The sequence below is a fragment of the Cololabis saira genome, chromosome 20 (assembly GCF_033807715.1).
Source record: "Cololabis saira isolate AMF1-May2022 chromosome 20, fColSai1.1, whole genome shotgun sequence".
Classification (NCBI taxonomy): domain Eukaryota; kingdom Metazoa; phylum Chordata; class Actinopteri; order Beloniformes; family Belonidae; genus Cololabis; species Cololabis saira.
The window spans coordinates 35,047,329-35,073,397 of record NC_084606.1 but is presented as its reverse complement, the minus strand read 5'-3'; the positions used below and the strand labels follow the sequence as shown (position 1 = coordinate 35,073,397).

The following is a 26,069-nucleotide window of genomic DNA, read 5'->3' as shown; positions in this document are numbered from 1 at the left end:
CGTTTCTCCTTCATCCATCTCCCTCCCCATCCATACGCCAGTGAAGCACAGCAGGTGAGGGGGCAAATTTAATCAGAATATCTTCGCAACATGTACACATTGAGTAGAAATGACTAATGTCTTCATTTAGCTTTTAATTACCGTGCATCCTCCTAATCATGCGCTGAAACCTCCACAATCAGGGAGCGCTCATCTCACTTTATTCCTCTTCCCCCGGTCCTTGTCAACACAAGGCCGATCGCGGCCCCCACGCGTGTGCGTTGGAAGTAGATTAGTGACACTGATACACTGTGACTGATGTGCCAAGCAATGGCTTTTTCCACAATAGGCCAACACACGGGATGCCTATCGTGTGTGCAAATACTGAGTGGGAGAGTTTTCCCAAAGCAGTCTGGAGGTGGAGGATAAAGAAAAGTGACACTTAACATTGTTTAATCAGCATTGTGTTTTTTTTTTATTTGTTCCCACGCCTGCATAATTTACGTTTTTTCTACAGCTATTGCCAAAAACATTCAATCAATCTTTTTATTTAGACTCAGGTCCATTAAAAAAGACGAACAAACATACAACAATATTTGAAAAAGACAGTCATATGAGTGTTTCCACATAGCAGACTGGTATCTCACAGCACTGAGGACTGGGTTGGTTGACATCATAATATTGGCATTACAAGAGCTATTAAGTCGACATGTGAATTTGAACATCAATCGCCTCAAAAGAGCATGAAAAGTGATAACTTGTACTTTACAAAAGAGTTCACTTGCACTAGACCAGAGGTCGGCAGCCCGCGGCTGTAGAGCCGCATGCAGCTCTTTAGCGCCGCCCTAGTGGCTCCTGGAGCTTTTTCAAAAATGTTTGACCTTTTTTTTCTTCTTTTTTTTCTTCTTTCTTCTTTTTCCTTTTTTTCTCTTTTTTCTTCTTTTTTTCTTTTTTCTTTTTTCCTTTTTTCCCTCCTTTTTCCTTTTTTAATTTCGAAATTTCAACTTTTTTCTCGACATTTAGACTTTTTTCTCAAGATTGTACTTCAACATTAATCTTGACATTTCGACTTTTTTCTCGACATTTAGACTTTTTTCTCGACATTTAGACTTTTTTCTCGACATTTAGACTTTTTTCTCAAGATTGTACTTCAACATTAATCTCGACATTTAGACTTTTTTCTCGACATTTCAACTTTTTTCTCAACATTTCGACTTTTTTCTCGACATTTAGGCTTTTTTCTCAAGATTGTACTTCAACATTAATCTCGACATTTAGACTTTTTTCTCGACATTTCAACTTTTCTCGACATTTCAACTTTTTTCTCAACATTTAGACTTTTTTCTCGAAGTGCATAATGAAAAAATAAATGTTCCCCCAGTTATAACTAATATAGAAACATGCAGCATGTGTTGCCTTCATTCTAAGGCTTATACAAGACTTTTCATTTTTTGTGGCTCCAGACATTTTGTTTTTTGTGTTTTTGGTCCAATATGGCTCTTTCAACATGTTGGGTTGCCGACCCCTGCACTAGACCATCTTGGTTTCCCAAGCAAAATACGCAGACAATCGTTGTACGCAACCTGTAATTTATGGATGCTGGCCTTCTTAAATTTAATCCATAAGGGTGCAGTATAAAAAGGGGTAAAGTAAGCCCTAAAAAGACCCACTTTCACCATCTCTGAACACCAGGAAAATCTTCTGGTCAATAAATTAGCCTGCATATATAAAATACGACGCTGTCTATTCATTGTCCTTTACCATAAAGGTTTTCACAAACAATTCTGTAGTTTCGGCTTCTCGCTCAGGAGATGTTTGTAATTGAAAATGTGTTCATGGAGCTCCAGGTTGTGCATGAAAGCTGTCTCCTCCATGGTGATGCACGGGCTCACAGGTGCACAACAGCAATCAAACAGATGAGTGAGGGTGTAGTTGCTGCTCCCACCAATAAAGTCGGAGGCCAGCGTCTCCTGCCCTGTCAGAATCCCTCACAGTCAATTCCAGCAGCGTCCTGTTTTAGTGTCCTGCCAGTCCCTGCTGCTCCCAGACAGTCTGTGAGTGCTGCAGTCATCGTGCCAGGTGAAATTCATTTAAACTAGCAAATATGAGCGACAAAGTGTGAAGGCAGACTGCATCACCGTGGCTTCAGCTCATTCCTATGAATATTATTATTATGGTTTAATAATAATACTCATAGGAATGAGCTGAAGCCACAGTAGGGTGGGTTAGGAAATAAAATTACAAGAAAAAACTTGGATATGAACATACAAATTTGACCAGAAATACTTTTTAGATCACAGATGGTGTTTATCTAGGTATGTAGCCCGCTCTAAATAACCTTAAATGAACGTACCAAATCATACTTTCCTGTTAGGATAAATAAAGATGACATTTCTGAGTTTCATAAATTGAGGAATTCGAACTATAAAAACTTGACACTTAAGGTATACAATGCATATCAAAGGTATAATGCCTGCACATAATGACTTCATCAAATTCTGCATTGTAGCTCGATGTGGCAACAAAGAAATATCTATATTTTTCTTGCAAATCTGTGGCCTGAAACAGTAAGAATTTATCTTTGAATTTGTTCCACAAACAGTCTTACTGTATACGTTATCGCATATTCCCCTGAAGAATGCTATTTATTCTTCAAACATCAGAAGCAGAGCCGGACTAGCTACAGAGCTAATAGGCTAAAACAGCAGGAATGAAAGAGAAATGTATCACACTGACACTTATTCTTCTTGTAAAATTGTGACTTTATATAATACATTTTTTTCTTCTTTTTTCTCTGAAATTTTTCCCCCTAAATGTCCCTCATGCGTTGTTATATCTCCTTCAAGAAAGCAAGTATGGTCCAGTTTTCTAAACAACTAGCGACGATTGTAGCTAGAAGAGCAGGAAAGTAACAGAACGATAAGCATGAGAGGCCGTCGGGCATATATACATATATATCAGGGCTGTACAGTGCGACAGTTTTCATCGCATTTGCGAATAAAAATCATCCGGTGCGAAGAGAAATATGTATCCACTCGCATTTGTGCGAGTGAGTTGCGCTGGGGTCATGTTAAAAAAAGTGTGAAAATCAATATGAATGTCTCTTGACCTACATCAGCCTTTCTCCACCGGGGTGTCGTCAAAAAAATTACCTATTCTGACATTTCATATATAAATACCGTATTTTCGCGACCATACGGCCGGGGCGCCGTGTGGAAAGGCTATTAAAATACTATTAATACATCCATGATCCGACCGCGCGTGGCGACTGCGCCTCGACGCGCGGACCAAAATCTTACTCCGCTCAGAAGAAAGTAGTACCTTTTTGCGGTCCCGATCACGGGACTCTAGCGGGGTTTTGAGCTCTGAACTTTTAAGTCTGGTGTAGAGTTGAGCCTTACCTTATTAAATTAAACCTTTTTCGGGTCGTGAGTAGGATAAACAGAGGACAACTTCTGCTGAGTTTGAGAGTACTTTACTGTCCGCTCAACAGCGTAGGATTTTAGAACATCAACACAGTATCACTCCGCCCAATCTAAAACAGACTAATCACTACAGATAAACTGACTAGTGTCATTATAGTCCCTGATTTACATCAGAATATAAAGAATATATTTATAAAATAATCAACCCTGAATTACCAAAATAACCTTCTTAACAAAAATAAATCTCCTCTTACACTTATAAGGTGAGCATGAATCAATCTTTTTTATGATGTAAAATTGTATGTATTTATTTACTTTTATTTATTTATTTAATTTTAGTTGTTAAATTTCTGGAAAATAAAAAAGTCAAATCATACATGAGAGAAACTATTCAGTTTGTGGCAAAATATTTTTATTGTATGAAACTGAAGATCATAATGTAAACCTGACATTTACTTTTAGTTCAGTTTGTGGAAAATGGTTGGCCTGGCTTTCTCTTTAAAACTTAAACAGTTATAAAGCATTACAAACTGTAACAATAGGGCAAACGTACAGTATTGTTTTGTATTTTGTGTCTTTCAAATAAAATAAAATTTTTTCCAGTCATATGTTCCTCATGCAAGGTTGTTAAATAAATACTGCTATAATATCGTATCGTTATTGTGACCTCAATATCGTGTATCGTACCGTATCGTGAGATTAGTGTATCGTTAAACCCCTACTAACTGTCCACCCGGGTGTGCTAGTAAATTTTTATTTGTGCTACTAAAATTTTTATATATATATATATATATATATATATATATATATATATATATATATATATGCATCCCTCCATCTGTTATCTATACTGCCCATCCTCGTGGGCCATCAGGGGTAACAGACTTTAACGTGAGCCTCATATGAATCCCAAGCTGTTTGCAGAGCCGGCAGCTGCAGCTGGCGGGGTTTCTGTCCTCCTATACACAGTAGCCTTGAAGTGTCGGCCACACACAAACATTTGCAAGCTTCTCTCCTCCGACAGGAGATTCCCCCTGTGGCGTGTTTACAGTCTAAATTGTCTCAACTGCCAGAACTTGTGATCATTGTGTTGAGGGAGAACGTGAGTACGTGTGTCTCCCTGCTGCTTCCTGAGATTGGTGTTTTGGTGGTGGTGGTGGTAATGTGGGGTGTTTACACTAGAATTGACTGAGATCTACAGTTTCAACCTGCTAATCCACAATAAAGATGCTTTTTGTTTTTGTTGAGCACTAAAACATGGTATTGGTTTTCTTCTTTCATTTCCTGAGTGCATAACTTGCATCACTAATTTTCAACTTTTTGTTTTGTTTTTCTGTACAGCTAAGCTTTTCTTAAGTTTTGGTTGCAGGAGGTTGTATATTCTTTTTTATTTGTTTAGATTTTAATGTTGCAAGTTTAACAGTAATTAAAGCTGCAAGCAGCGATGAACGGGCCCTCGCACCCTTGTGCACGTTCAGGCTGCAGTGGAAGCTTGTATGACTTGCATGTAGATGTCTTCAAGTTATTGCAGAAAATAGGGACTATCACATATCGACCAATCAGAAGAAGGGGCAGGGCTAATTTGCACCAATTAAGGTGAAGGCGTCAAAACCGAGTCCGATGACACCACCCACGACTCTCTATATCAAACCATTCAAAAGTTATGGCAGAAAGTAGGAACTATCAAATATGGACCAATCAGATGAAGGGGGGGGGGGGGCGTGCTTTTTGGCGTCTAGCGTCGCCATGGTAACGCTTTTGAAACAGAAAAGTAATGTGCGTTGTTACAGGATCGAGACGCACATTTTGATGTATAACACACCTGGGTGCACGTTACGGTTCGGGCCGCATTAACTGCCGAAGAAATGGCATAAATTGCGCCAAAATTATACGATTAATTCAAAATGGCCGACTTCCTGTTCGGTTTCGGCCCTTTTTCGGACTTTTCTTTAAGTTGCGCCAAGATACAGGTGTGTACCGACTGTCGTTCATGTACGTCAAACCATATTGTGGGCACGAAGTTTTCTAGGGGGCGCTGTTGAGCCATTAGGCCACGCCCATTAATGCAAACCATTTAGGGGGGCAAAAAGGCCCTCATTTTGTCGGAAGAAAAACGAAGATAAAAAAAATTCCTACAGATGCAATAGGGCCTTCCCACTGCAAGTGCTCGGGCCCTAACTAGAAAAAAGATGATTTTTTGGGGGGGCACATTTTCCATGTTCTCTCCTGTCACAGACGCTGCGGTATAGCCTTGTAGGGCACAGTTTCCATAAAGAAAAGATCTAAATAGCTAAATGTGTGTGTTTAGGTGGTGGACCTGTACTGGGGAGTAGATCCAGAGGAGTGGGACAGTCCGGAGCTGCAGAGACTTCGCATGAAGCTACTGGAGGAATGTCTGAAGACCTCGGCTGGACCGTGCTTTGTTGTAAGTATTGCATGCTGCAGAGGTAACAGTTAACACGGGGGTCGGCAACCCGCGGCTCCAGAGCCGCACGCAGCTCTTTAGCGCCGCCCTAGTGGCTCCTGGAGCTTTTTAAAAAATGTTTGAAAATGGAAATAGATTGTGGAGGGAAATATATTTTTTGTTTTAACATGGTTTCTGTAGGAGCACAAACATGACACAAACATTCTTAACGTTTTCCAATGCTGTAAAAATGTGTAGAATAAATACAAAATTTCAACATTTCTGTTAACGAAGATTTGTACGGAAGAGTATTAGGGCCATGCAGGAGAAAACATATTTGAGAGGGGAAGATTTTTTTTTTTTATTGTGCACTTTGAGAAAAAAGTCGAAATGTCGAGATAAAAGTCAAAATGTCGAGATTAATGTTGAAATACAATTTCAAGAATGAAGTCGAAACTTTGCCTTTTTTCTCAACATTTCAACTTTTTTCTCAACATTTCAACTTTTTCTCGACATTTTGACTTTTTTCTCGACATTTCGACTTTTTTCTCGAAATGCATAATGAAAAAAAAATCTAATATTCCATAGATTCGCGTAACAAAAAGAGTCATGTGGAAAGACATTAGCAGCTACATTTGCAGCCGAGTACCCAGTTATAACTAATATAGAAACATTCAGCATGTGCTTTTCGTTTTTTGCGGCTCCAGGCATATTTGTTTTTTGTGTTTTTGGTCCAATATGGCTCTTTCAACATTCTGGGCTGCCGACCCCTGAGTTAACACGAGTGTAATTGTTAAGGAGTGTTACGCAGGTCCTCCACCATCATATGGGTAGAATATTTGCTAAAGCAGTTGCCTCTGCCTCCGCCCCTCAATGTCTCACTACTGGGCTCTGTTGTCGTGTGAAGACCAGATTTCTCACAGGCATTTGCTTCAGGTTGTCTTTACAGGCCGTCTGTCTGAGTAATGTGTGTGTATGTTCTGTTTGACAGGGGACAAGAAGACCATGTAGACTCTTTTAATCTTTTAACATACACAGTTGTTAGAGGACCTGTTGTGGAAAAACCTGCTAAACATTTTTAACATGATCTTTCCAACTAGGTCAGGGGTCTGCAAACCCAAAATGTTTTAGAGCCATATTGGACCAAAAACACAAAAAACTAATATGCCTGGAGCCTTGTCTTGTATAAGCCTTAGAATGAAGGCAACAGATGCTGCATGTATCTATATTAGTTATAACTGAGAGAGGATTTTTTTTTCATTATGCACTTCGAGAAAACAGTTGAAATGTCGAGAAAAAAGTTAAAATGTTGAGAAAAGGCTCGAAATGTTGAGAAAAGGGTCAAAATGTTGAGAAAAAAAGTCAAAATTTTGAGAAAAAAGTCAAAATTTCGAGAAAAAAGTCGAAATGTTGAGAAAAAAGTTGAAATGTCTAGAAAAAAGTCGAAATGTTGAGAAAAAAGTTGAAATTTCGAGAAGAAAGTCGAAATGTCAAGATTAATGTTGAAGTACAATCTTGAGAAAAAAGTCAAAATGTCGAGAAAAAAGTCAAAATGTTGAGAAAAAAGTCAGTTTCGAGAAAAAAGTCGAAATGTCGAGAAAAAAGTCGAAATGTTGAGAAAAAAGTCGAAATGTTGAGAAAAAAGTCGAAATTTCGGGAAAAAAGTCGAAATGTCAAGGTTAATGTTGAAGTACAATCTTGAGAAAAAAGTCAAAATGTCGAGAAAAAAGTCAAAATGTTGAGAAAAAAGTCAAAGTTTCGAGAAAAAAGTTGAAATGTCGAGAAAAAAGTTGAAATGTCGAGAAAAAAATCGAAATTTTGAGAAAAAAGTCTAAATGTCGAGATTAAAAAGTAAAGAAAAAAGGAAGAAAAAAAGAGAAAAAAGGAAAAAAGAAAAAAGAGAAAAGAAGAAAAAAAAAGAAAAAAAAAGAAGAAAAAAAAAGAAAAAAAAAGAAGAAAAAAGGAAAAAAAAAAGGTCAAAACATTTTTGAAAAAGCTCCAGGGAGCCACTAGGGCTCTAGAGCGGCGGGTTGCCGACCTCTGAACTAGGTGACTAGTTTCCAAAACTTTCCAAAAGTAAGACTTGAGAGAGGATCCAGATTTCAGCAGATTTAATTAAACAGGGTGAGAACATCCATCAGACGTCTCGATGCAGAATGACAATGAAACAGAGAAGTGTATTGATATTAAAGCGTAGAGGATGATACATTCTATTAGAGAAAACCTTGGTGTTCCCAGCGCTGATCTTTGTTTGGTAGTGCAGTAGTCTGCACCTATAGTAGGCCAATGCTATATTCTGAGTAGGGCTGTTTGATTAATCGATTTTAAATCGTAATCGCGATTATGTAATTAGAACGATGTTAAAATGTGAAAATCGTAAAATCGATTTTTCAAATTTTTTTTTTTTTTTTTTTTTTTTTTAAACCTTGTCTGCACACATATTAATGATTGATACCATATTAATGATTGATGGAAATACCTCTGAATACCTGCGACAAGTGACCCATTGGAGAGGCTCTTTAGTGTAGGAGGGGGCGTTGTAACATGCCACCGGGCATCCCTCAAGCCAGATGCCGTAGACCGGCTCGTGTTCCTTGCAAAAAACTTGCAAATGTGAATAGCAAATGTAATGACTGACATTACACACATCTACCTCCTTCATGGGTTGCATTATTATTTAGCATGCAAAGACCCAGTTTAGTTTAATTAGAAAATGTCTTGTCTTGTCTTGTTATTTAATTGGAAATATAACTTACTGTATGTTTGCAAGTGCTGATTTGCTGATTTTTTTTTTTCAGAGATAAAACTATTTTTTTAAACTTTTTTTCAACTTATTTTACAGAGTTTTGCACTTTATTCATTCATTTTTGGTTTAATAAGAGCAAAGTTTGCACTTAAAGCCCAATGGGGCAAATGTTCAATAAAAAAACAGCATATTTGAAATCATTTCTTTGCCTTTTGTCAATTCACAAAATAATCGTAATCGTAATCGAAAATCGGATTTTGAGAGAAAAAAATCGAGATTTTATTTTTGGGCAAAATCGAACAGCCCTAATTCTGAGGTTCAGCAGTTTTGTTTTCATCAAGCATGGGAATCACTGTTTTCCCATCACAGGGACCATAATAGTAACACGCATAAGAACAGCAACAAGCGCTCCACGAACGGGACAAAGATGTGTCACGTTCACATCTGTACGGCATATTTCAAACCTCAAATCCAGACCAAGTCACAGCTACACGTGAATGAATGAATGAATATAATGATCCAGAATTATATCAGATTTTAACAATGATTTCACAACCTTGTCTGCAACATTAAAAAGGAAAAGGAAAAAGGCGACAAAAGAGAGTGTAAAAATGAAAAAAATCGAAGTAAAAGAGTTGATGAATTATTCAGATGGAGCAGACGGAGTTTAGAGGTTCAAATTGAGGTGAGAGATCGCAGGTAATGCATTATAGGTACAACAGGAACCAGATAATCCTTCTCCTCACACTGAGTTTGGGATTTTCTCTTTTCTTCCTCTACATGTGCTGCTTCCTAATGCTGCTGTCATTCACAAGTAGTTTTCTTCTTTTCCTGTTGTCCATCACACAATTAGACTCAAACTTTATTTCTTTTAAATCCATCACTGTAAACACTCATTTGACTTCATTTCCTTTTCTAGCATTTTCCCATGTTGAGCAGCTAGAACTGATGCAGAAATGAGAGCAAGCACAGCGTCGTGACACAGTGGCAACTTTATCTCTTGCTTCAAAGGCACATTTGTTTCCTGGCTACTCGATAACTGTAAATCTGAAGCACATTCATAATTCTGCATCTTGGCTTCTGGCTCAACATTCTCCTTAATCGTTCCACTATCCATAGAAGAGAAAAATGTCTTCTAAGTAGAGTTTGAGCAGGGGGGCCATGGCAACCTCATGTATTTGTTCTAGTGCTGGCCAACGATTAAAATTTGTAATCTCAATTAATCCATGATTTCTGTAATTAACTGTGATTAATCGCATATTAATTGCAAATTTATTCACACATTTTGTGCTGTTCTAAATTACCTCAAGGTTTTTATGTTTTTTAATCCCTTTAACAACATGGGAAAGGGCAAATATGCTGCTTTATGCCAATATTTATTCAACTTTCCACAAAAAAATCTTTTGACCTGAATATAACATTCCTTCATAAATACAAACACAATGTAGTCCCCAACTTTACACTTGGAAAGACTAACTTAAGATTCCTTGTTTTTTTAAGCAGCTCAAAGTAAAACAATGAACCATATGCATCACAAACATTGTACAAGAAGTACATTGGTCAGTTAAATTTTCCATGTAATTATGTCTAACCTCATATGGAGGAAAATAAAAGGCTAAAAAAATATCCCCTTCTCCTAAGTGGGATCAAAACAGGGGGATACAAAAAAAATCACAAACAAATAAAGTGCACATGTAAGGGGAGTAACTCAGCCGTTTCCTCACCTGAATCCTCAGTGCACTTGTGAGAATCGCAGTGTGCGCCCGTCTGTGCGTGTGTGTGTGTGTGTGTGTGTGTGTGTGTGTGTGTGTGTGTGTGTGTGTGTGCGCGTGTGTGTGCGGGGGGGCATTGTTGAGTTTTATGTTTTATGTAAAGCGCTTTGTGTTGCATTTCTTATTTTGTAAGAAAAGCGCTTAACAAATGCAGTTTGATTTGATTTGACTCGTCCTTTTTTGCAAGCTGCTATCCAGCGTTGTCTGATTTTGACAGGGGGGGGGTTGCTATGGTGGTATTTGAAACTCGACGTACTTCGATGGTAATTCATTTCAAATCGATGGTACATGTAAATAACTTCAGTCTTGTCCAGCGAACCATCTGGCATCTTTTTGAAAGGGAACTTGCTGTTCAAAAGTCGCTTTTCATTCTCCATCTTTCAGTTCACCAGACTTTTTTTTTTTTTTTTTAATCGTGTGCGTTAAAAAAATTGACGGCGTTAAGAGAACGTTAAGTTAACGCGTCGTTAACGCTTTAAGTTGGACAGCCCTAATTTGTTCCTACTATTTTATACTATTTAAGAGCTATCAGGCACAGTTGAAACTTCTTAAAATGCTTGTAAATGGAACTAGAGTGAAACTATTTTGGTAACAATAAGCATGTACTGCCTTCATAAATCAACAGTACATGAGAGACATAAACATAATCAAGAAATGAGCTGAGTCACCATAAGAAGATAATTAAAGCAAAGCAGAGACAATTGTATACAGTCCCTGGTAAGATGGTTTTTGAGTTGATGGCAGGTATTGTACTGTACGTAGCGCCCCACCAGCAGATCTCCCAGATACCAAACGGCTAGAGACATCAGGTGACTTCAGCCACACACTACCTGCAAAAACTCAAAATCTTAACAAGAATATTTGTCTGATTTCTAGTTAAAATGTCTCATTTTTAGTCAAAAAATCTCATTACACATAAAACAGGACTCATTACCAGAAGAATAACTTGTTATTTGACAATTTTCACCTGTTTCAATTAGATTTTCACTTGAAATAAGTAGAAAAATCTGCCAATGGAGCAAGATTTATCTTCTCATTACAAGCAAAAAAATCTTCCATTGGCAGATTTTTTCTACTTATTTTAAGTGAAAACTTACTTGAAACAGGTGAAAATTGTCAAATAACAAGTAATTTTCCTGGTAATGACTTGTTTTAAGTGTTATGAGAGTTTTTGACTAAAAATGAGACATTTTAACTAGAAATAAGACAAATATTCTTGTTAAGATTTTGAGTTTTTGCAGTATTGACAATAGTGCTGGGCGGTATGATCACAAATTTATATCACAGTATTTTTCAAATTATATCGGTTTCACGGTATAGCACGGTATTTTTTTTTTCATGCACAACTGGGTGTTAACCACATTTTCTAATGATTTGGAAAGGAATTGCTGCAGTAAATTGGCTTAGAATGGCCTATTTTACTGTCATGAGGAGACAGAAGACATGGCGCAGAGGCTGAATTTCTCATTTATTTAGCAAAAATAATCAAAAGCTTGTTTTTAAGACATTCACGGCCTGTTTAAAATAGGGATTAGATGCCACAATAGGTCCCCTTTAAGTTAACACAGCTTACACCTGGGCCGTGGTCCTCGGATGGAAAAGGGAGGATTCCCACCCTGGAACGGGGAATGAGTCGCCCCCTTAAGTGGAAGAATTGAAGTATCTCGGGGTCGTGTTCAAACATGGAGTACAAGCGCGTGGGGGGATTTACAGCTGGATTGAGAATGCAGACAGTGTACTGATCTGTTGTGGCGAAGAAAGAGCTGAGCTGAAACGCTAAGCTATTGATTTAGCAGTCAGCCTATTCTCCAACCCTCACCGCTGGTCATGAGCTGTGAGTAACCACCCAAAGAACCAGTTGGAATTACAGACAACTGAAATGAGCTTCCTCAAAAATGGTGGCTGAGTTCTCCCTTAAGGATTAGGTGAGGATTTCACAGTAGAGTAGGGCTGGGGATCCATTCAAATGTCAAGAATCGATCGATTCCGATTCTTAAGATTCAGAATCGATTATCAAGATTTGATTTGATCCGATTCGATTCCGATATTGATTTGGGTTAGTGTTATTAAAACTGTTTTTTCAGCTGTTGCATGAATTATATGACTGTAGTTCTGCAACATATTACTACTAGTATTATATTGAGATTAAACAGCAAGTATTGCAGCTAATGATGCTGTAAGGACCAATCAGCTCCCAGAATGCTGATAGAACTGCTTTCAGAAACATCATGTGGGTCAGAATTACCAAACAGATCCAGGGAGGAAACAGAGACGGATGAAATCGCTTTTAGTTTTTCCCACATTCCGTTTTTATTTGTTTCATTTTCGGTCTATTTTGGTTTTAAATTTTTGAGCATTTGTTTTTTAGCATTTTTTGCAAATGTAACCCCAAGACAGTATATAAAGTAATGAGATATAGACAATTTATGCAATTATAACCTAACACTTTAATGTTTTCATACCTTTAAACATATTTAAAGGCAAAAACATGGCACCAGTTATTCTCGTGTCCAACAAAACATTCCTTTTTTGGGGATAAACAAAAAAATAACCAAAAGTTGTAAAAAAAAAAAAAAATAATACATAAATAAATAAAAGAAAATTTAAAAAAAAAATCCCAAAAATCCCCCCCCCAAAAAAAAAAAAAATCGATCTTTGGACATATGAATCGATTTTTAGGAATTAATATGAGAATTGATTTAGAATTGGGAAATCGATTTTTTCAACACAGGGCTACAGTACGGCACTGCTTCTACCAGAGGTGGTTGGATATTTGGCCAAGATGCCTTTCGCACACCTTAGAGGGAGTTTTTTCAGGCGTTTCAGCTGATTATCATGAAATATAATGTCATGGTCTCTCTGAGACACTTTATGGGACATTGGATGGAAAAAAGTATCCTCAATCACACTAAACTGGGCTGAAATGATCCGATGTGAGTTAAAAGAAAGACACGGCCTCTTCTTTTGTGCTGCCGTCGCAGTGTTTGGTGTAGGTGTTTGGTGTAGTATTGTACACACTGCACTGATTTCATTCATTCCTCCTACTCTCTGGCCTCTGGCGCTGTTGCAATTTCACCGTCTTAACCCTCACCGACCCTGGGAAACACCCCCCAATACACACCGACGGAGAGTACACACAGAACCTCAGATATGCCTGCTCACGCATGGCTTTTTGTTCTTTCTCTCTGTGATCCGCCATCTCTGTTCTGTTTTCTTGAGACATAGGATCAGCAGGGGTACAAGGGTTGATTTTTGGATTTTTTTTATGCCTGTCTTCTTCCAGCTGGTTAAATGTGTGATGGCATATTCTAGTTTTGAGACCTCTGTGATTTATCTAGAGCAGGGGTCGGCAACCCGCGGCTCTTTAGCGCCGCCCTAGTGGCTCCCTGGAGCTTTTTCAAAAATGTTTGACCTTTTTTTCTTCTTTTTTTTTCTTTTTTTCTTCTTTTTTCCTTTTTTTCTCTTTTTTCTTCTTTTTTCCTTTTTTTCTCTTTTTTTTTCCTTTTTCCTTTCCTTTTTAATCTCGATATTTCAACTTTTTTCTCAACATTTCGACTTTTTTCTCGACATTTCAACTTTTTTCTCAACATTTCGACTTTTTTCTCGACATTTCGACTTTTGTCTCAAGATTGTACTTCAACATTAATCTTGACATTTCGACTTTTTTCTCGTAATTTCAACTTTTTTCTCGACATTTCGACTTTTTTCTCGACATTTCGACTTTTTTCTCGACATTTCGACTTTTTTCTAGACATTTCGACTTTTTTCTCAACATTTCGACTTTTTTCTAGACATTTCGACTTTTTTCTCAACATTTCGACTTTTTTCTAGACATTTCAACTTTTTTCTCGACATTTTGACTTTTTTCTCGAAATTTTGACTTTTTTCTCAACATTTGGACTTTTTTCTCAAAATTTTGACTTTTTTCTCAACATTTTGACCCTTTTCTCAACAAGTGCATAATGAAAAAAGAAATCTTACCCCAGTTATAACTAATATAGAAACATGCAGCATGTGTGGCCTTCATTCTAAGGCTTATACAAGACTTTTGTTTTTTGTTTTTTAGATCCAATATGGCTCTTTCAACATTTTGGGTTGCCGACCCCTGATCTAGAGTTTGATGCAGATGATCCCACGATAGCTGCAGAGTCTCATTTAGAGATGACAGACAGCTGGTGCGGCGCGTGCAGCTGGTTCCCAGCTCGGTGTTGGGCTGCCCAGTCCACCCTGCATCCAGGACCGGGCACAAAGCAGTGTCGGTAGGGCTTTGATCACCGGTTTATATCCTCATTTGTGACAGTTCTGGGTCGTCGGGGCAACCCCTGGAGAACAGTTGTTTATTTTTACAGGGTGGTAGACCTAGATATGCATGCAAGGATGGGGGAAGCCGTCATCAGAACTTAGGCCCCATTTACACGCAGCAAAAACGGTGGTGTTTTCATGCATTTTGGCCGTTCGTTTACACGAAAACGGAGCTCAAAGTCACCAAAAACAATAATTTCTGAAAACTCTGGCCAAAGTGGAGATTTTCAAAAACTCTGTTTTCACGTTTGCTTGTAAACGGAGGGAAACGGACATTTAGGCTTCAGAACGGCACATTATGAGACAGAAACGTCACCAGTGTCATGAGTACAACCTGTGTTTACAATTTGTTTGGCCACCGTCAATATTTTCTTGTATTTTACCTGTTTTATATTCTAACGTCACACTTAAAAGTAACTCCACTTCTCTGTCACTCCAAACCAAAGACTCTCGTTCATCTTGGAAGTAACTGGAAGTTACTCGTGTTATTTGTTGACGTTTTTTTCCAGGATTCTGATTGACTAGCATGACTTTATCTTCTCGTTACACTGCCCCCTGTAGGTTTGGCTGCTCATAGCACCTTAACAGCATATTTATGCGGGTTTGTGAAAATGATGGTATTTTTCAAAACGTAGAGGGGGAAATATCCGTTTTTGTAAATACCCGGCTATGTGTAGACGCGGCCTTAGACCAGGGGTCGGCAACCCAAAATGTTAGCCATATTGGACCAAAAACACAAAAAACAAATATGTCTGAAGCCGCAAAAAATGAAAAGCGTAGCTTATAATGAAGACAACACATGCTGCATGTACCTATATTAGTTATTACTGGGGAAGATTTTTTTTTCATTATGCACTTTGAGAAAAAAGTCGAAATATCAAGAAAAAAGTCAAAATTTCGAGAAAAAAAAAGTAGAAATGTCGAGATTAATGTACAAGTACAATCTCGAGAAAAAAGTCGAAATGTTGAGAAAAAAATCGAAATGTCGAGAAAAAAGTCAGAATTTCGAGAAAAAAGTTGAAATGTCGAGATTAAAAAGGAAAGGAAAAAGGAAGAAAAAAAGAAGAAAAAATAAAGAAAAGAAGAAAAAAAGAGAAAACAAGATAAAAAAGAAAAAAAAAGAAGAAAAAAAGGAAAACAAAGGTCAAACATTTTTGAAAAAGCTCCAGGAGCCACTAGGGCGGCGATAAAGAGCCGCATGCGACTCTAGAGCCGCAGGTTGCCGACCCCTGCCTTAGACGCTCCTTATTTCTTCTCCAATATTTGTATGTGCGTGTGCACGGGACCGTGTCACCTATATTCCAGGCATTTCTCAGTCCCTTCTGTGCCATTTTCTCAATCTGCTTTTTCTCTTTTCCTTATATCTCATTTCCTTTATTGTTCTTTGATCAGAACACCATCAAAGCTACTCTTCACACCATTGCCATCCACTGCTCCCACTCAGGTGCTACCCAAGTGTCAGCCCTGCTAAATGACACACACACACACACACACACACACACACACACACACACACACACACACACACACACACACACACACACACACACACACACACACACACACGCACACGCGAGCGTTTGTCCAAATTGCCGTAGCTTCAAAGAGAGGCACCTCAAGGGGTCTGCACCCACAGTCAGTGACACAAAGCTCAATGAATGGCCAAAATGGGAGGAACAGAGGAAAGGATAAAGACGGAGAGGAACTCTCTGAAAAAACAAAATTACTTTTGCATTGATTATTGATCTTCCCTTTGTGGATGTGCCACAGAGAGAACAGGGAATTACGATTGATATACATGCTGTAGATGTGTTTCCTGCTCCTATGACGCATCTGTGCAACTGGAAAATATTATATACCAGTGCTCCACAGATTACTGCAGAATCATAATAACAGCTTTGATATTTCATCTGATATGATTTTATTTGAGTTTGTTTTGTTCTGTTCAGATCTATGAAAATATCATGTTGCTTTTTAATGACCAGCTTGGAAAAACACGTTAATGAGCAAAATTTTTTTTTTTTTTTTTAATTACACCAGAAAGACTCAAATGTGATAAAACCAGTTCTTTTTTTTTTTTTTTTCGAAATATCAGTCAGTTTTTATGAGTAAGAATATGTCGCAGCAAGTGTTTGAAAGAGGACAGGTGGCAGTGCAGGGTTATAAAACACACAAATACACACCACACCGAGGCAACAGGGGCTTTTCTTGGTCCTGTTGATTCAATAAAGCTGGTTTCCATGGTGATAGCAAAGGTTGGCATGGTGATGGTGTCATTGACCCAGAGATTAAGCATGACAATGAGCCATGACTTTTTATTTTCCTCTCTCTTCGGCTCTCCAACGATCTCAGATTTCCACCTGATAAATGGCTCAAGGATGCTGCAGACCGTTCACAGCTCCTGCAGCTCTTTACTGTTGGTAAGAGGAGAGTTGAGGATATAGACGCTCGTGCTTTCCCCTCCGTTCCTCTGCCTTCACTTAACACGACGGAAGTGTTAATGTGACAGTCTGGCCGTACTCGTGTACCTCTACATCAAAGATGTTATGGGAAGTTGAGTCCCCAAAATATTGTCTTCTTTACCGGTCTGTTCACTTTTCTTTGAATCACAGTATTAGAGGACAAAGTAAGTGAACCCTTGGCGTTAATATGTGGTTGAACCTTCCTAAGCCGGGCAGACACTGTGCGATTGTCGGCTCGTTTTCAGTCGTGCGACTATTTTTTGGATCGGGCCAGATTTTGACCCAATCGTTGGTCGTGCCTCGTGCAGTAAACATGGGGTAACGACGAAAGATTAACACCTCACGACGAGAGATTAACACCTCACGACGAACTCCCGATCACCAATCGTGTGCTCGCAAGAAAATCAAACGTGTTTGAAATCCTGGTCGCTCCTCGTGAAGGAATCGCACAGTTAAAGCAGCTACGACCCGGTTGGACTCATCCTTTCACAGAGAGCATGCGCAATCTCTGATGTCACGTCAAAAACTATTATTTGTAGTTTAAAGTGTTGCAAATTCACATTACAAATCATGTTTTAATAGCAGAAAAAAAGACTGCATTTCCCACATCTGCCCAGCCAATTCCTTGTCCAATCACGACGTTGTCTACTCTTTTTTTCATTTAACGCCACACAGAACGGCACAAATTGCTAAAGGCTGATTTATGGTTCCGCGTCACACCAACGCAGAGCCTACGGTGTAGGGTACGCGGCGACCCGCACCGTACGGTTACGCCGTCGATTTAACGCAGAACCATAAATCAGGCTTAAGGCAGCGCGTTTGTTTTTGCTGAGCATCTTCAGTGTCTCCCACTTCGGGGTTCCTCCTCTTCTTCCACTTCTTTTTGACGTTGCAGTTCCAGTAACAGAAGTCCGACGTGAAGATTATGATCGTATAGTGTGAGCAAACGGGTGTCAGGCCTACTGTCAGGCTGGTGTGGTGAGGACCCAGATGCAGGAGAGAGAGTGGGAGGCCGGAGGCAGGCGTTCTCAAAAAAACAAGGATTTATTAATTCCAACAAAAAAGGGCAAGAACCAAAAAACAAAGCGCTGCTTGGCAAGATCAAAAACTCACGGAAACAGGGATCAAGAAACTGGAGCAAAAACAGGCAGGGCACATGGAGGATAACACAGTACGGAACAACAAGGAGCAAGGGAATGACAAGACCAGATATACACAGGGGATAACGAGACACAACGAGACACAGGTGCCGACAGATGGGACACAGGCGGGGCAGAACAGAAACCAACTGGCGGGGAATGTCAAACCCTGACGGGTCGCATCAGAGCATCGGGTCGTACAGTGTGAGACCATAAATCGTGGGCTGGAACTTTTGAACTCATCGATCTAGTAGTGCAGTTTGAGATGGGGCTGAATCAAACTATTTAAAATATCGCACAGTGTCTGCCCAGCTTTAGTAGCATTGTAAGTGTTGTTAGCTCTAGCTTTAGCTCTTGTACAGACCTGCACAACATTCAGAAAACATTTAACTGCTTTGTTGGATGTCTGGTATGAACAACTCTCTTGAGGTCATTCCATATTTTTGGGGTTATGGTTTGGGCCACTGACTGGACTGCACTGACTCCAGAAGGCTGATGTTCTTTCTCTGAAACCCTTATTTGGTGGATTTGCTTCATGCTTACTGTATAATTATAACATGCCGTCATATAATTAGAGATCATTGTCCTGCTGTATCCCCAACCTCTAGTTGCAGCTGGTGGACAGCCAAACCGCCACTATCAAATAAGTTATTTTGGTCAATTTGAAATTAATTTTCGCTTGATGGCAAGTGGTTCAGGCCAAAGGGCATTGGACAGCAAGCCCAACCATGATGCTTCCTCCACCATACTTCACTGCTGTGATGATGTTTTGATGTTGGTAAGCGCTACCCGGATTTTATATATATATATATATATTAGGGCTGTCAAACGATTAATTTTTTTAATCGGGATTAATCGCATGTTGTCCACAGTTAACTAATCGCATATTAATCGCACATTATTCACACATTTTTTTGCTGTTCTAAATTACCTTAAGGTATTTTTTAAATGTTTTTAATACTGTTAACAACATGGGAAAGGGCAAATATGCTGCTTCATGCCAATGTTTATTCAACTTTCCCCCAAAAAAGCTTTTGACCTGAATGTAACATTCCTTCATAAATACAAACACAATGTAGTCCCCAACTTTACACTTGTAAAGATTTGTGAAGATTCCTTGTTTTTTAAGCAGCTCATTGTAAAACAATGAACCAAAAACATTGTACAAGAAGTGCATTGGTCAGTTAAACTTTCCATGCGATTATGTCTAACGTCATATGGAGGAAAATAAAAGGCTAAAAAAATATCCCCTTCTCCTTAATGGGATCAAAACAGGGTGATACAAAAAAATCACAAACAAATAAAGTGCTTTTTTTTTCTTTTTTTTTTTACCAAAGTGCTGAGTAATCTTCCTGAACAATTCAACTTTTATTTCCTCAGTAGAGATCAGGCGTCTTCTGCATACTTGAAGTGCACTGTCATGTTTCTGCTACAGACACCTTGCCTGTTGGGTGAGTTAAGTGGACTCGTGACTGCAGATGTTTGGCCAGTCCACGGGGATGTCGTCATGCCTTCTGTTGTTATGCATGGTTCCTTCTTTATCTCATTGAGGATTCTGTGTCGGGTCTTTGGAGTCATCTTGGCCCGCTGCCTACTTCTAGGAGAACTAGCCACAATACTAAACTGCTTCCATTTGTGAGCAATTTGTCTGGCTGTGATAGATGCCTTCACAGTCTGAGAATGCTCTGCATCTCTTGCCATCCTCATGCAGACACAAACTACAAATTACTCCTGATCGTACGTCTTCAAATATCTCTTTTTTTGTTAGACCTGGTTCACATCAGAAAATGCCTCTAAAAACAGTAAACTCAAAATGCCTTTGGCTAATCACAGTAGTTTTTAACCACAAACTCATTACATTTATGGGACTCCCAACTACTACAAACTTCTGGCTCCAGTTGGCTTCAAATTCATTCATTATTCTAAGAGGTTTACTTGTTTTATGCGCCTGTGTGTGTTTAATGCGCATGTTAAATGAAGACAAGAGAAATTATAATTGCATATTATGAACTAAAGTACTTTGCATGTGTCTATTATAAGGCGGGTTTCCAATAGCAGGAGTCCAGTGTAAAAGCTAAGCTTGAACTGTCACACGTCCATTACAGTCAGTACGTTTCCATGCAGCAAAGAAATCAGATTTCTGATGGTATCAGATAAACATCCAGAAGACCCAATCACTTGTCTGAGTTTACATACTGTTCAGAGAATCGGATAAATGTCCAGAGCATGGCTGACTCCGTGACACTATGTGGCGCTGTAACCATGGTAACCATTTCAACAAAGAGCCACTTCCGGTTGACGGTTGTTTTGTTTGGCTCCAATGTTACGCCTTCCGTATATTTTTCCACTTTATTTTGATCTGCTCCGGTTCCTGATGAAGCTTCTGCATCTCTTTCGTACGACGGAGTATTAGGGCCAAACAAAAAAACAAAAAAAGGAAATTACGAGAATAAAGTCATAATGTAATGAGAATAAAGTCGTAAAATTACAAGAATAAAGTCATAATATTACGAGAATAAAGTCGTAAAATTACGAGAATAAAGTCATAATATTACGAGAATAAAGTCGTAATATATTATAAATATATAAATATAACTTCACAAGATGCTCAATATTCCTCATTTTAACACAGGGAGAAGAAGCTCTTCCTGTTAGAGTTCTCATACATTATATTCTCATAATATTACGACTTTATTCTCGTAATGTTACGACTTTATTCTCGTAATGTTACGACTTTATTCTCGTAATTTTACGACTTTATTCTCGTAATATTACGACTTTATTCTCGTAATATTACGACTTTATTCTATTACGACTTTATTCTCGCAACATTACGACTTTATTCTCGCAACATTACGACTTTATTCTCGTAATATTACGACTTTATTCTCGTAATGTTACGACTTTATTCTCATAATATTACGACTTTATTCTATTACGACTTTATTCTCGCAACATTACGACTTTATTCTCGCAACATTACGACTTTATTCTCGTAATATTACGACTTTATTCTCGTAATGTTACGACTTTATTCTCGTAATGTTACGACTTTATTCTCGCAACATTACGACTTTATTCTCGTAATTTTACGACTTTATTCTCGTAATATTACGACTTTATTCTCGTAATTTTACGACTTTATTCTCGTAATATTACGACTTTATTCTCGTAATATTACGACTTTATTCTATTACGACTTTATTCTCGCAACATTACGACTTTATTCTCGCAACATTACGACTTTATTCTCGTAATATTACGACTTTATTCTCGTAATATTACGACTTTATTCTCGTAATGTTACGACTTTATTCTCATAATATTACGACTTCATTCTATTACGACTTTATTCTCGCAACATTACGACTTTATTCTCGCAACATTACGACTTTATTCTCGTAATATTACGACTTTATTCTCGTAATGTTACGACTTTATTCTCGTAATGTTACGACTTTATTCTCGCAACATTACGACTTTATTCTCGTAATTTTACGACTTTATTCTCGTAATATTACGACTTTATTCTCATTATATTATGACTTTATTCTCGTAATTTCCAATTTTTTTTGTCTTAGTTTGGCCCTAATACTCCGTCGTACTTTTGCGATGTTTTCAAAGGTGTTTAAACAACTATTTAACACGCGCCGTCTCCTTTCACTTCCGGGTGAATGACCCAGAGGAAATTCTCCTGCATGAAGACTGCAATATCCAATGTCTCCGTATACATGGAGTTAACATTCCGACTGTGAACGAATTATCTAGGTGTTGCTATCCAATTATTAAATGTCCGGAATAGGTCCGAAGTAGATCGGATTAAGGTGTTTACATGCAGTTTAAAAGTCCGAACGATGTCTTACACGATCAAAAACCTGATTGAACTGCTGCATGTAAACGTACTGAGTGCCAGCAGGATCTACTGATTGAGCAAAGTAACGCTCCATACCACTTGGTAGCCGTAACGCAAGTCTTTCACTGTTTGCCAACTGCCCATAAACAAAAGAAGATGAAGACAACTACGTAAAAATATAAACTTGAAAACAGTCAATCATGAGAATCGCTCGTTAGTTATGTGCAGCCTATTCTGTACATAGTGGAATAAAATGCGGTTTTGTAACTAATAGTATACTTTATGTCACTTCAAATACTTACCATATTTATTTATTAATTCATTTTCATCATATCATCCGGTCTGGTTTTACACCAACGCTTATGCAGCACATATCCACACAGCTCGCTGTGAGTTTCATTGCTTAATTGAAAGCGAGTGATTGATTTGTTAATTCATACAGTAGCTGTGCACAACTCCTTAGCTTTCTCTCCCAGCCGTCTCATCAAGTAAAGTGCACTTAGCAAGAGCATAAAAACCCCTCCAAGGATGAGGAAGGAAAACCTGAGAAAGGAGGAGAGAGAGAGAGGGAGAGGGAGAGGAGTTCAGCCAACACATGAATTGCATTTGGCCACTCTTCTCTTTTCTCTTCAGCATTCTGCATTTCTTGCACCTGCGGTTCTTGGAGATTAAAAAGAGCTATCAGATCCGTCCGAAAAGACACAAGCACACATTCGGTATTGAAACACAGACGAAAGAGTGAAGCTCACGCATGTGCTGCTGTGCAATAATTCACTTTAGAGAACCTCATTCCAGGTTAACTCTCCAGCTAAGACAAGGCTCCGCACACTATTTACAATTTGCTTTCACAGCCAAACTCAATTTAATTAATATAATACAATATAAGTACTCAATATAATTAGAGATTACACATCTGCTCAGACAGACGCGAATGTGTAAGCTCAGGTGTCTCTGATAGCATGTTAACATTTCATTTTGTTTTTATGTTGAAAGTAAACACTGGAATCAGGCTTTATTCAAAAATCTATCCCTGCAAACGCTGGTGCACAGACAGCCAGTCACCCGCTCCATTCATCCTGCCTTATCACCACAAGGCAAGCTGACAGAAACTTTGTCAGCAACATGAAGAGTGACTGTCCTCTCTGTGCCGCGGCTCTCTCTCAGTATTACAGTAGCTTTACCAGCGCTTCCATCCTTTACTGACACATCGCTGCAGCACGGTGAGTCAGCCACAGAAGGTGACCTGAAGGGCAGAGGTTTCTCACAAGAACTCGTTTGTGGTGCTGTTTGTAGCCAAGATAGCAAGATCATCCATGCAGAAAACTGATGAACTCACCAACTCTGTAAACTTGAAGTACACACTCGCAGTAGAAACATCAAATAAGTGTCAACTAACTTCCAGAATCATCTTTTTAACTGTTTCCATAAAGAAGAGCACAAACCCTTGTGGGCACATGTATTTCTGCGTGATTTCAGGTTGACTTAACTTTCAAAAGAAATGTAATTACAAAGAAATTGCAGTTAATGGTTTATGGACGTATGGAATATTCAAGTCATAGGAAAGCTTATTCAATTCAATTCAATTCAATTTTATTTATATAGCGTCTAATACAACAGAGTTGTCTCTAGACGCTTTACAGAGACCCATACCCAGAACATGACCCCCGAGCAGATATTACATAAACAATGGCAGGTAAAAAACTCCCCTAGTGGGAGAAAAACCTTAAGCCAAACAGTGGCAAGGAAAAACTCCCCTTTAGGAGGGAAGAAACCTTGAGCAGGACCTGGATCATAAGGGGGGACCCTCCTGCCGAAGGCCAGACTGGGGGGGTTGGGGACGTCAGCAGCACACAGCAGGCAGGTGGAAGCAGCAGCGGGATGACCAGAGGGGAGTGGGGGACCGCAGGCAGGTGGAAGCAGCAGCGGGATGACCAGAGGGGAGTGGGGGACCGCAGGCAGGTGGAAGCAGCAGCGGGATGACCAGAGGGGAGTGGGGGACTGCAGGCAGGTGGGAGCAGCAGCGGGAGGACCAGAGGGGAGTGGGGGACCGCAGGCAGGTGGAAGCAGCAGCGGGATGACCAGAGGGGAGTGGGGGACCGCAGGCAGGTGGAAGCAGCAGCGGGATGACCAGAGGGGAGTGGGGGACTGCAGGCAGGTGGAAGCAGCAGCGGGATGACCAGAGGGGAGTGGGGGACTGCAGGCAGGTGGGAGCAGCAGCGGGAGGACCAGAGGGGAGTGGGGGACCGCAGGCAGGTGGAAGCAGCAGCGGGATGACCAGAGGGGAGTGGGGGACCGCAGGCAAGTGGAAGCAGCAAGAGGATGACCGGGGGGGGGGGGGGGGGGGACCGCAGGCCAGGACGCAGCTCCCGAAGCTCCGGCCTGCATTCATGCAGAATCTTGCTTGATATTTTTGAAATCCCATGTTGTTATGCGGTTTATACTTGGCGCGTTCACTCACATCTTGTATCTTCTCGTTCCTTGAAAGTTTGTCAATTAAATTCAAAATATTCAGTTTGGATCAAAAACACAGCGTCCATCCCTGCAAGTGCCGCCTCCCCCGAACCAACTGGTTTTCTGCATGGTGGCCATCGTTGACACTAGGGCTGAAACGATTCCTCGAATAATTCGAGTAATTCGATTACAAAAAATGATCGAGGAATTTTCTCTGCCTCGAGGAATCGTTTAATTTATTTATTTTTTTTTATTTTTTTTTCGTTTAATTTCACCAGCTCAAAGCCTCGTATTACGCCCGGACCACATTTAATGCGACACAACACGCTGACGCTTCGCCGTACATCCATGCGCTGCGCACGTTAAAGGGGGGAGAAAGAGGTTTGGTTTTAGTAACATGCCATGCTCAGGCAGTCTGCAATGGCCCAGACGGGAGACTAATGTAGTTCAGTGCTTAACTTTTATTTTTAATCCACGCTATATTCTTCTGGTCCGTTCTCCTATGTTCCCCCTCTAAAGCCAAAATTATTGTTCCGCATTAAATCGACGCAGAGCCTATGGTGCTCTCCGGCGAGGGCGGAGAGCGCCGGTCCGGCTGGCGGTGCTGCGCTGACGTGCAGGCTCTCCACGGCTACGACGTAGGCTACGACGTAGGGTACGCAGCGACGCGCACCATTCTGCGTTGTTGTGACGCGGAACCATAAATCAGCCTTTACCTCTGTTCCCGCTACAGTTTTAACTAAAAGAAAAGGCGGAAAATGTCAGAAAAATAAAAACGTAATAAAGCTAACTGGGTAGTTTTCATTTCATTTTATCTCTGTAGTCATTGATGGATAAAACAAGCAGCACTGGTGTCTAATGTGGTCCAATACAGCAGGTCTCAGAAGTTTATTTTAAACACTGCCAAAACTCAAAATCTTATACTTTAACTTAAAACTTAACTAGAACTTAAAATTTGCTTGACAAAAATGAAAGTTCAATTGAAACACGTGGGAAAACACCTAGCATTTTAAGTTATGTCTGATATCAGGTGTAATGGCATTTTTAGGTTAGAAATAAGAACATTTCTTGGTAAATAAAATCCTTAGTTTTTTGAGTGAAGGCAGTGAATTTGGTCGACTGGTGTAAGTTCAGGGTTTTTAAATGAACAGCCATGAACCTACTGGATTATATCATTTAATCTTAGTGATGTCAATTAACATCTAACATCTTATGTATATTTATAATTGCTCTTTAACTAAACAAATATATGTTTTATCCGATTACTCGATTAATCGATGGAATTTTCAGTAGAATACTCGATTACTAAAATATTCGATAGCTGCAGCCCTAGTTGACACCCAGACTAACCTTTGTGGTAATTGGTGGAGCACGGACACAGAAACGTCCAAACACAAGCACATTCAGAACTTGCGTTAGTGGGTTTTTTGAGTGGGCCGTGCTACAGACTATGCCACATGCCATCATCTAATGCTGCTTGTTCTCTGCATCTGTTCCCACTGTGAATGCCAAAGGAATGAGAACTCCAACGTGGAG

At 39.4% G+C, this 26,069-nt stretch overlaps 1 protein-coding gene across 3 annotated transcripts in view; it reads left to right on the top strand.

Annotated features, from left to right (window-relative positions):
* Positions 1 to 26,069, top strand: part of LOC133420678 (NACHT and WD repeat domain-containing protein 2) — a 115,531-nt gene that overhangs the window by 55,281 nt on the left and 34,181 nt on the right. For all 3 annotated transcript variants that reach the window (XM_061710442.1, XM_061710443.1, XM_061710441.1), the window contains exon 4: positions 5,713 to 5,829. In XM_061710442.1, coding sequence (XP_061566426.1) covers positions 5,713 to 5,829 — 117 coding nt within the window. The remainder of the gene's footprint in view (positions 1 to 5,712; positions 5,830 to 26,069) is intronic.